This window comes from Myotis myotis, unplaced genomic scaffold (assembly GCF_014108235.1).
Source record: "Myotis myotis isolate mMyoMyo1 unplaced genomic scaffold, mMyoMyo1.p scaffold_m19_p_12, whole genome shotgun sequence".
In the NCBI taxonomy this organism is placed as follows: domain Eukaryota; kingdom Metazoa; phylum Chordata; class Mammalia; order Chiroptera; family Vespertilionidae; genus Myotis; species Myotis myotis.
Genome location: NW_023416316.1, coordinates 58,923,562 through 58,936,018, shown reverse-complemented (window position 1 = coordinate 58,936,018; position 12,457 = coordinate 58,923,562). Strand labels below are relative to the sequence as shown.

The 12,457-nt window shown below is 43.0% G+C and overlaps 1 protein-coding gene across 1 annotated transcript in view; it reads left to right on the top strand.

Moving 5' to 3' along the window:
• The window catches only part of SAXO1 (stabilizer of axonemal microtubules 1), a 75,955-nt gene that overhangs the window by 45,904 nt on the left and 17,594 nt on the right, over nt 1–12,457 (top strand). Inside the window, exon 2 of the mRNA XM_036329157.1 lies at nt 8,306–8,485. Within this exon, the coding sequence (XP_036185050.1) occupies nt 8,306–8,485 (180 nt within the window). The remainder of the gene's footprint in view (nt 1–8,305; nt 8,486–12,457) is intronic.

The following is a 12,457-nucleotide window of genomic DNA, read 5'->3' as shown; positions in this document are numbered from 1 at the left end:
CTGCCATTCCCAGCACTTCTGCCTTCTCTCTCTCTCTAGGTGCCCCTCTGCCCTGGGTTGAGGCCATCAGATGGGTGCTGCTTAGATTCCCATCTCTCCTCTCAAATGGTCTCTCACTCCACCCATCTTCCCTCCTTAATATGTCTCCTCTGGAGTCCAGGCTCTGGTTCCATCAGTTTATTTTGGCTCATCAAAGAATCCCTATCTGGTAATCAGTTTCTCTACCCACAAAGATGATCTGATTTCATTTCTTTTACCTACTACCCCACAATAATAATCACATAATTCATTCTTATAATTACTTCCTGAGTAATTTCATGAGGCCCTGCTTGACTTTTCTTGTTGCTTTTGCCACCAGATTTTCAGCATGGTCGTCTCTCTCTCTCTTCCTCCATTTCTTCAGCAGCTTCCACTCCTCGGTTCCAGCCAGCCACTACCGAGCCTGCTTTCTTGTCACCAAATGAGACATCCTCTTCTCAGCCCTCATGCCTTTTTATTTTTCTGTGGCATTTAACTGTTTAACTTAAACTCGTTTCTTTATTTGACCTCTCTGTCACTGAATTTTCTTGTTGTTGTTAGGCTCTCCCCCCCATCTCCCCCGAAACTTCTTTGTCTTGCTTCCTAAATATGATGTTCTTCAAGGTTTTGGCTGTGTTCTTATTCCTTTCTCTACTCAGCAACTTTATTCATTTTTTTTATGGTTCTGTGTTATTCTAAATGTTTTCCAAATGTGTGATTCCCACAAGTTGCCATTTTCAATAGTGTGTGGGCATTTCTACCAGAATTCTTTTGCTTCCCTTTTGTTGACTTTAAAAATTCATATATTTATCACCCATCCCCATTTCTCTAATCTGGCGCCTTGACAGACATGGCTAATCAATCAAGATGGTCTGTCTTATGAAGTTCTTCAATGTGGACCCCCAACCCAGGCAGCCACTGCTAGCTGGTACATCAGTTGCATATGACATTTATTTGTCGTATTAGTACCTGATATTCCTTTAGGTTGCTTGTTCTCCTCACATATTTAAAGATTTGGCCCGGCTTTCTGTTACCCAGGATCAGGTCCCCTGAAGGATTAGTAACCACCAAAAGTTCTAGCTTGTAATCCCTGCTCAGTTCCCCAGCACCAGGGGCAGAGTATAAACTTGAGTTATTCAGATTTCTCGCTGTCTGATTAAAAAAGAAAAAAAGAAAAAGATCTACATAAAAGAGATAGGTAGGAAATTTGAGTTGTTTTGTCTCAAGATTGGCGTTAAATATATATATGTTCAAAATAGGTCTTGATTTGCAGTTCATATAAAGCATTTTCACTTGTCTTTTTGCCTCTGGGTATATTATAAATATGTGAGAACAACACACTTCAGGAAAAGCATTGGCTTTTACCCACCCCCAGAGGATAATTGGCTTGGCTTTGTGAGCTGTTAAGGAGGAAGGCCATTCCTGAGACATGGGTCCTCCACTGGGTAGACCCTGCCTGTAGGATCTCAGTGTTACTCCAGACGCCCTGGAAGGGTTTTAAGCGATTGGCTTGAAATGATGGCCTTTAGGACTTGAGTTTGGTGATCCTTGGCACCTTCCCCTCTTCTAGACCAAGAATGCATTTTCTTGCTCTAAGTGTTTTCCTCCCTTGCACAGCAGCTGTGATAGGTCACAGGCTTCCAACTCCTGAAAGAAGAGGAAAAGCACGCCGCAAATCCTTGAAGATTTTGAACTTTGAGTTTTAAATTGGATTATTAATGGGAGTCAGTTATATGGGAGGTGAGGGGGACCTGGGGTGAATGCTGCTGCTGACCAGCTGTGTGACTTTGGGCAGTAACTCTCATCTCTTGATCTCAGTGTCCACATCTGTATGACGAAGCTGTAGGGCTGGTTGATCTCTAGGGTCCTTCTGCGTTCAGCACTCCATATTATTTGTTTCCCTGCTTATTGCTGTTATTATCTACTGATACTCTTTTGTTTAGACAGTGAACAAAGTTCTGTGGAAAGATCAGAATTTTAAAGAGTTTTTGGAATTGTATATATTTGTGGGTCTGCGGGAAAAGGGAGAGTGCCCTGCCCTGGAAGATTCTGAGTGTACCTAGGGGGAAGGGGAAGAGGCAGGCTTAAGAACTGCCAATTTATCGACGGCCCTTAGGTTTATAAAGCAGCCAGGAAACAGAGGCAGAGGTGTATGGTGCAGGCTGGCATCCCATTAAGCCACACAGTGTATGGCCATGATAAGGAGCACAGGTTTTGGGATCAGGCGTAAGTCCTGAGGTGCTAGTCCTGATTTTGTCATCCTCTGGCTATGTGATCTTTTTTTTTTTTTTTTTTTTTTAAATATATTTTATTGATTTTTTTACAGAGAGGAAAGGAGAGGGATAGAGAGTTAGAAACATCGATGAGAGAGAAACATTGATCAGCTGCCTCCTGCACATCTCCTACTAGGGATGTGCCCACAACCCAGGTACATGCCCTTGACCGGAATCGAACCTGGGACCTTTCGGTCCGCAGGCTGACGCTCTATCCACTGAGCCAAACCGGTTTCGGCTGGCTATGAGATCTTGAATGAGATGACCTCTCCTAAACCTCAGTTTTCATGTTTGTAAGTGGAATAGTAATGGTGCTTCCTTCATAGCATTGCTGTGAGGATTAGATTGGATAATAAATAAAAATCTTAGCCCATGTGATGTATAGTAATTTGTCAATAAACCTAGCCTATTTTTTCTCACATCCAGCTTTTATTTTATTTTTAAATTTATCTTTATTGTTGAAAGTATTACAGTGTACTACTCCCCCCGCCCCCCCATTGACCCCCTTCTCTCCTGCCCCCTCCCAAGGCCTTTACTGTTACTGCATTATTGTCTGTCCCTGGGTTATGCATATGTGCATATACATTCTTTGGTTAATCTCTTCCTGCCTCTCACCCCCTTCCCTCTGAAATTCATCAGTCTGTTGCATGCTTCAATGTTTCTGGATCTATTTTGTTCAACAGTTTATTTTGTTCATTAGATTTCACATATAAATGAGATCATGTGATACTTGTCTTTCTCTGACTGCCTTATTTTGCTTAGCATACTACTCTCCAAGTCTCTCTATGCTGTATCAAAGGGTAAGAGATCTGTATTTTCTTTCAGCTGCATATTATTCCATTGTGTAAATATACCACATCTTTTTTTTTTTTTTTTTTTTTTTATCACTCATCTACTGATGGGCACTTGGGCTTCCTGCTTCCAGATCTTGGCTATTGTAAATAGCACTGCTATGAACATAGAGTGCATGTATTCTTTCCTATTGGTGTTTCAGGATTCTTAGGCTATATTCCAAGAATTGGGTCACTGGGTCAGATGGCAGTTCCATTTTTAATTTGCAGAAACTCCATGCTGTTTTCCATAGTGGCTGTCCCAGTCTGATTCCCACCAGCAGCGTATGAGGGTTCCCTTTTCTCCACATCCTCTCCAGCACTTGTTATTTGTTGATAGTAGCCATTCTGGCAGGTGTGCAGTGATACCTCATTGTAGTTTTAATTTTGTATCTCTGATGATTAGTGACTATTTTTTCATATGTCTCTTGGCCATCTGTTTGTCCTCTTTGGAGAAGTGTCTATTTAGGTCCTTTGCCCATTTTTTAATTGAATTGTTTGTCTTCCTTTTGTTAAGTCTTATGAATACTTCATGTATTTTGGAAATTAACCCCTTGTTAGATGTATCATTGGCAAATATGTTCTCTCATACAGTGGGATCTCTTTTCATTTTGTTGATGGTTTCTTTTGCTGCGCAGAAGTTTTTTATGTTGATGTAGTTCCATTTATTTTTCCTTTGTTTCCATTGCCCTAGATGTGTCAGCAAACATATTGCTATGAGAGATGTCTGAGATTTTGCTGCCTATAGTTTCTTCTAGGATTTTTATGGTTTCATGACTTATATTTAAGTCTTTGGTCCATTTTGAAATTATTCTTGTGTATGGGGTAAGTTAGTGGTCTAGTTTCATTTTTTTGCATGTATCTGTCCAATTTGCCCAGCACCATTTATTGAAGAGACCGTCTTGACTCCATTGTATGCTCTTGCTTTCTTTGTGAAATAGTAATTGAGCATGATGGCTTGGGTTGATTTCTGGGGTCTGTTTTCTATTGTTCTCTGAGTTTCAGACTTTTTATCTGCATAGTGGGGACATTGGATCAAATATTCTTCTGGTTCCTTAGTTTTAAAATTCCATGATTCTAATTTAGAGTCAACTACTGTTTTACTGTTTTGGGTTTCATTGAAAGGTCTTTACTACTCCCTTTACCATATGTCAGAAAACATCAAGATTATTTCCTTTTACTTCTGGTTCTTTATCCTGGAGTGGAAAGACTTTATTATTTTTTTAAAATTTCTTTACTGATTAAGTTATTACATATGTGTCCTTATCCCCACATTATCCCCTATCCCCCCCTATAAGGACACATATGTTATGGGGTGGGGCCACAACATTAGTAACAAAGAAACAGAATTTCCAGAGGATGAGGCCCAGAAATCAGGATTTAAAAAAGATTCCCAGGTGATTCTAATGTACAGCCAAGGTTGAGAACCACTGATCTAGGTCATAGAAACTGAGAATCAGCTTTCCCCTTTTTGCTCTACTAATGTTAGAACAATTAATTTTCTTTGTAAATATCTTTCTTTCAGTAGTTTATCTTCCTGTACACTACCCAACTGTTCATCCATCTGCTAAATAAATATGTCAGGCATTGGGCTAACCTCCAGAACACAGATGTTGGACTTGGTCTTTATCCTTGAGCACTCCTGGATAAAGACCAACAAGGAGATACCGAGGTGTTTGGTGACTTGAGAGGGATGTTCAGGGTGTGTGTGTACAGGTAAGGAAAGGAGGTGACCCCTTGAGCGAACTCAGGCAATGACATATTTACTTTGAAATAGGAGTTTTGATATTTCAAAGTAAGACAAGGTTTTAGTTAACTAGCAACAAGTTAAATACATAAAATCTGCCCTATAAATACATATTAGACATAATTCCATTTAATGGAACATCAATGTCTGGATGCAAGCATTTTCTAAACTAAAATCCCCTCTCATGATACCAATCACAATGTAGTATTTTGCCATTAAATTTATTTTTCTGTTGGAATAAGCCTTTACAGTATATCACAGTTTCAAAAAGTAACAATATAGGAAAGGGATTTTTATATAAAAGCAAAGTTTTTACTGATTTAAAAAACAAGGGCATTGGAGAGGAAAAATATTGCTATGTCTGTGGCGTCTGTTTCATTGCAAGTGCCTGGATCTGTTATCCTTAATAAAATCTTGACTTTTCTGTCAGAGTGTGGGTGAATAAAATATATCTGCAGAGATATTTTTGGTAGCACAATTCTTACCTTTTGATTTGAGGTTTGTAGGAATCCTAAAATAATAGGGTACTAATTGGCTCAGATTGAAATCTCAGATAATTGGATGGATTGTGAGCACAGAAATGGTAATGTTTTTATCCTGTAGGAGATGGTTATTTGTTTACTATGAAACACAACAATTTATCTCAAGTGGACAGAAGATTTAAGCACTCAACTTATATTCCTATAATTAGGAGCTATTTTTATTAAATATACTAGAGGCCTGGTGCACAAAATTCGTGCGGGGGCGGGGGGGGGGGTTGTCCCTCAACCCTGCCTGCACCTTCTCCAATCTGGGACCCCTTAGGGGATGTCCAACTGCCGGTTTAGGCCTGATCCTGGGATTGGGCCTAAACCAGCAGTCGGACATCCCTCTCACAATTCGGGACTGCTGGCTCCTAACCACTTGCCTGCCTGCCAGCCTGATTGATGCCTAACTGCTCCCCTGCCGGCCTCATGGCCCCCAACTGCCCTCCCCTGCTGCGACCCGCCTCCTCCATGTGAGGCGGTGGAGACACCAGGACTGGCCTCATCCGTGCCACACAGAGCCACGGGACCCCCCAGGCCTCACCGTGCAGAACGGCCACCGGGCCCCACCTCCACTGTGCGCGTGGCCCTCTTGTGGTGGCCATCTTGACATTGCCGCGTGAGGGTGTTGCACAAGGGCGTGATGCCACCTAGGCTTTTATTATATAGGATATGCTATAAATACATGTTCATCTTCGAGTATTAAATGCCAACAATGTGCATTTTGAGAAAGGAAACCTAAATTTTATTGAGCATATTTAGTGCTGTGAAATTCAGATATTGATAGTATAAGGACTAAATATTTGACAGATTTCCTAGTAAATAATTAGGAAAGCCTAAAATATTTGTCATGAATTTACTTTTATGATCACAAAAGTAAAATGTAAATTGACAAGTTTATGTCTTCTTATGGCGTTTCAAGATAGAAATCTACAAATGAAAAGAAAATAGAAATATCTGTAAAGGAACTTGTTTATATGCAGTTGTATTCATGTGAATAATACAGGTGTCGATCATTCTCTTCGGGGATTGGAGAGTTGAATAGAGGTACCCAGTAACAACACCGGTGGCAGCAACATTTACTTAGATGGTTGAACTTACTAACTACACTGGGGCCTTGATTTACGAGTGTCCTGACTAATGAGTTTTTCGAGATACGAGCCATCTCTTGGCCGATTTTTTGCTTTGAGTTGCAAGCTAAAATTCAGGTTACGAGCCAGCTTTAGATACCCCACCGCTAGTTGGCGCAGCGAACGTCACAGTGAATGCCACAACATCAGCCCAGCATCACGTGTCTCACTCGTTCACTGTTGATTTGACATACGAGTAATTTGAGTTACGAGCTCCGTCACGGAACGAGTTAAACTCGAAAGTCAAGGCCCCACTGTAATTGTTGCCTTGAAAATAGCTTTAGAGTAGAGGGTGATGAATTCTCTGTATGTTTGTCTCTCTCTCTTTCATTCCTTCTCTCCTCCTCTATGCACTGCCCCAGAGTGCTGTGTATTTTAGTTTTTGTAATTAAAAACAGTTCAGTGTAAAAAGTTTTACAATAATTCCATGCCATTCCTTCATATAACTAAGTTGGAAATCACTCATGGACTTTTGTTGATGTGCTAGTGTCTGATGACTAGAGGTGCCCCACTGGTTTGTAAGGATTGTATATGGGCACACAAATAATTGATACACTCCTTAGTTTTTGAGAGCTCAAATAGTTGCCCATTATCCAGCAATTAGTAGAATAGTAAGGTTCATTTATTACAGCATGTAAAATGAAAAGCTCACTATAAAGTATAATGGCAAATTATTATTTATCACCTGCATAATGAGACAGAGAGTTTATTTAATCATTCATTTATATACTCAGTCATTTATTCAATAAATGTTTATTGAATGCCTACTGTGTGCCAGGCAGGATATGAGGTACTAGGGATGTAGCAGTGAACAAGACAGGGAAGGTCATGAACTTGATAGATGAGATAGACAATAAACAAATGTGCCAACTACAGATAACGGTAAGTAATGAGAAGGGCATATGGGGTGGTGAGAGGAACTAAGAGAGAAGAGGGGAGCGGGGTGTATTTTAGGTATAAATGATCAGCAGAAGTCTTTCTAAAGAGTGAGCAATTGAGGTGAGACCTGAAAGAATAAAGGCGCCAAATGTAAAATGTGAATATGGTTTCAGGGAGTCAGTGGCATGTAGTATACCACTTGTGTGCAAAAATGATAATCAGAATTGACCCAGGAACCAATGAGAAAAGACAGTAGCCTGACCCCAGAGCACAGACTTGGGGTACCCTGTTAGGTCAGGTGTGGAGCCCTAATTGCTCGGTGATTGGGAGGCCTCAGGGGAGGGCCTGAGCCAATCGAGTTGGTACTCAGAGGACTCGGGGGCCACGACCATTTAACTGTTAATGCAGGGAAGTATTTAAATAAGCAATAGGGCACATGTAACGGCTGAACATCAGCCATGCTTGTGTGTAATGTGTTTTTATTGATTTCAGAAAGGAAGGGAGAGGAAGAGAGAGAGAGAAACATCAATGATGAGAGAGAATCATTGGTAGGCTGCCTCTTGCACGCCCACAAGAGGTATCAAGCCTGGAACCTGGCCAGGAATTGAACCATGACCTCTTAGTTCATAGGTTGATTCTCAACCACTGAGCTATGCTGGCTGGTGCTTATGTGTAATTTTATGATCCAAGGAATTTTGACAATTAACCAATTGCAATTAGAGATCATTAAAAAAATTTGGCGACTTTTCATAGTTCAGTAGAAAAAAGGAAGGGTTACATTTCTGTCTTCGATGATAGCAGTCATGGATTCATAGTCTGGGTCACATTTTGAGAAGGTAGCATTATCAAACTGGATATGACCTTCTCAAGAAGGCAACCAACCTAATTTCATGTGTTTTTACAGGCGGCATCATTGTCCACATCTCCCTACCAAGATTTATGATAAAACAGAGAAACCATGTCTTCTCTCCGAATACACCGAGAACTACCCTATCTATCACTCGTACCTGCCCAGAGAGTCCTTCAAGCCCAAGAGGGAGTACCAGAAAGGGTCCATACCAATGGAAGGCCTGACCACATCGAGGTGAGGGCAGGGGTGCATGTGTGAACGTATAATTAACGGGGTAATGCATGACACTAATGTACAATTGAATGTAGTGATGTTCAATACTGCATTAATGTGCACCATCGACATATGCTGTTACTGTCTTAATGTTAATTTTCTGTATCTCTGAAAATCCTGCATGGATTAATCTGTCCAGTTTTCCCCAATCTCCTCTTAAAGAGAAAGGATTCTTGTGTTGAGGGCAGGGAAAGAGGGGAGGGGAAAGACTAAATTGATCTACATAGAAAGGTGGGAGGTTAAGTCAAGTAACAAAGGGATGGAAAGAGGGGGCTGCTGCTGAAAAAGGAGTTTTGGGCTTGGGCAGCTAAGCTCCAGGTCAGCTTAGGTCAGTGGTTCTCAACCTTGGCTGCACATTAGAATCACCTGGGAATCTTTTTAAAATCCTGATTTCTGGGCCTCATCCTCTGGAAATTCTGTTTCTTTGTTATGGGGTGGGGCCACAACATTAGTAACAAAGAAACAGAATTTCTGGAGGATGAGGCCCAGAAATCAGGATTTTAAAAAGATTCCCAGGTGATTCTAATGTGCAGCCAAGGTTGAGAACCACTGGCTTAGGTGGATGGTGGTGTTGGTTGTGGTAAAGGAGAGCTTGATCATAGAGGAAGAGTGGGCTTCTTTGAAATGATGCTACAGACTTTGAATTGGGGGCCCCCTTAAATGTTCTTCAGGAAGGAATATTTCCTTTTAAATTACTCTTGCCTAATAAACTCTGATTCTTTAGCTCCAGTTCTGTGCAGAGACTGAACCACTGGGCTCAGTGTATTTGGGTTGCAGAGGTGTCGGTATTGAGGGGCTGGGGGGGAGTGATCAGTCTCAGGATTGTTCTACATGTTGCAGGACTCTAACGGAATCTGCCCCTGATGCCTCGGTTACCGCCAGGTGATAACTTGCGGCTGGTGACTCCATGGGGTCGAAACATCTTTGAGTGCAGTTGGGCAGTGTTTCAGATGGGATAGATCAGTCCCAGATGAGACCTGGAAGATGGACATACTCACTGCCTGAGCCACCCCTCGTCGCGCCAGGATTGCTGCGAGGTGGAGATGAAATGGTCTGGCACAGTGCCTGCCTGTGACAGGTGCTCAAGGCCTGGTGAAATTCCTCCCTGAGCCTCGTAACTGTGCTTTTGTCGTGAAGGTCCCCGAGGACGCAGGCTAAGCAGAATCGCTCTAATTCATTCTGCCCCCAGGGTACCCCCAGGATAGGCCTGGGACATCCTCTGTTTAGATTGAGGGTTGGAGGCATAGTGTCCCTACTAAAAGCTGCTGTCTTTTAGGTTCAGAGGAAGAAGTCCCTGTTTGGGCTATGGGGCAGAGAAGACCCCGGAGGGGAGGCAGGGGAGAAATGGTGTGAAGGGTCCCTGAGCTTGGTGGGAACCACTGGATGGAGCAGCTTGACAAAGGGAGGGAGTCGAGTCCGCGTCTGACACTTGACTTGAATCAGGCCACTTTCATGCAGAGAGTTTCTTAAATGACTTGATTTAAGCACAAGGTTTCCAGGTCCTTCTTGAAAAAAATTGTAATTTATGCAACCTGCTTTTCAGCCTATGACTTTTTAAAAACAATATGAACCTTAAAGCTTGGCCTCACTTTATGAAGAAAATAAAGCATTCTTAGTTCTTAAGAGGCTGAAGACCACAACCAGAGCTGTGGACCCTTTCAGAACATTGCTTTTCCTTTTAAGAAACTGTGATTAGCATAAATGTAAAGTCCTTGGCATAAGCATGAGAGACATGTAGTTGGTAGTAAAGGATAGAGCTGTGTTGAGAAAGGGCCTGCAAACACCACATGCAGCCTCTAGATCAGGGGTGGGCAAACTTTTTGACTCGAGGGCCACAATGGGTTCTTAAACTGGACCAGAGGGCCGGAACAAAAGCATGGATGGAGTGTTTGTGTGAACTAACATACATTCAAAGTAAACATCATTACATAAAGGGGTACGGTCTTTTTTTTTTTTAGTTTTATTCATTTCAAACGGGCCGGATCCGGCCCGCGGGCCGTAGTTTGCCCACGGCTGCTCTAGATACTGGGTTTCTCATCTGTTTATACCCAATCTGCAGGAAATGAAGAGCGCCCTGCGCATGTAAAGCACAGCACAGCTTCAGATGATATCACATTAGGGATCTGTTTCATGTCCTGGAAATACAGAAAAGGGTGTCTGAGGGTTGCGTGTTGACGAATGATTTCTGTTTGTTGCCCACAAGCTTAGGAGAAGAGGATAAACCCTTTCTCCGGGGCGGGAGCTGTGCTCCATCACCTGGCTGAGCCCCCAGACGGAGCCCCACAGGCCCTCTGGCCTCCCGATGGTGCTTTGCAAAACAAAAACTGCCCCTCTGACCTGTCCTAAATGACCCTTGCCTCCCGTCACTTCCAACAACAAACATATCACCCAGAAGGCCCCTCTGTTCTTGTCAGAGCCAGAGTCACCGTACCATTCATGTCAAGACGTGGCCCAAGTGGAGGAATGCAGAAACTGAAAGAATTTCCAAAACAAGTTGTTCATGATCCTAGGGGCCTTAAAAACAAGAAGGGGTAGGAGCAAGGTTCCCCTGGGACGAAAAAGAGCAGAGCTGCGTCTCTCCGGTCCTTTGTTTTCTTCCCCGAAAAGAGAACTCAGGGAGAAATAAGCAGAGGAATCTCTTCTCTCTCCTTTACGTCAATTTAATCATTTCTCAGCCCTGTGTCTTCCATGCTGGGCTCTAGTGATCACAGACCAACAAAACCATGGCCCTGTCAGGAAGCTTTCTTTATTTGATTTCCAGTGAGTTCCTATTGAGATAAATGAGCAGACATCACGATTTTATCAACGATATTTTCTGAGCCTTACAAACTCAGCAGAGACTCTGATTCATGTATCTGTACATACAACAAAACGATTCCCTGTCAAGGAGTGCAGAGAAGCTGTCTCCTGGGTGCCCCCGCAGAGGCCTCTGGGGGATGGGATGGGTCAGCCCTGTGCTTGCACACCCGGTGTCTGCATGGATTGTCATCCCTCTGCCCTTGGGTCCCTTATTACCAGAATGTCCCACCCACGTCGCTATCTAAAGGCTGACCTGGCTTGGTTTCTGAGACTGGCCGTGGGGCTGCCACCTGCTGCATAATGAAGTCACGTGACCCAGGGCTTGGCTGGCTTTGGTGATTAAGCCCAGACACAAAAAACACCTGGTTTCTGGCAAGGTTATCATCCCAGCATGAGGCGTGAGTACAGCTGCACACAACTCTTGCTGACTGTAAATCTTGGGGATTTACAGCAGGTGCCGTAAGGAGAGAGCTTGTGATTTTCAGCCCCCCCCCCCCTTACTATGACGCTTTCTCGCAGCCCTTGGTAATTCTTCCACATGGGATCTGCCTTTGGTTCAGATAGACCTGAGACCAATTTATGAAGAAGAGGTTTGTACTTCAAGCCTCATTTCCCCTTAGGCGTGTCATTCTGCAAAGCACTTGGGCCCCATTTTGTGACATTATTTCTGTTAGGAAAGCCAGATCCTTTAAGATGGGCAAAGTGGATAACTTCATAGGAAAGAAGTGAGTCCCCAAGATGGTGTGAGACCTTTATTCTAGTGGTTCTCAACCTTCCTCATGCCGCGACCCTTTAGTACAGTTCCTCATGTTTTGGTGACCCCCCCAACCATAAAATAATTTTCGTCGCTACTTCATAACTGTAATTTTGCTACTGTTATGAATCGTAATGTAAATATCTGACATGCAGGATGTATTTTCAGGGGCCGCGACCCACAGGTTGAGAACCACTGTAAGGGAGACCATGCCCCTAACCGGTTTGACTCAGTGGATAGAGCGTTGGCCTGAGGACTCAAGGGTCCCAGGTTCGATTCCAGTCAAGGGCATGTACCTTGGTTGCGGGCACATACCCAGTAGGAAGTGTGCAGGAGGCAGCTGATCGATGTTTCTCTCTCATCGATGTTTCTAACTCTCT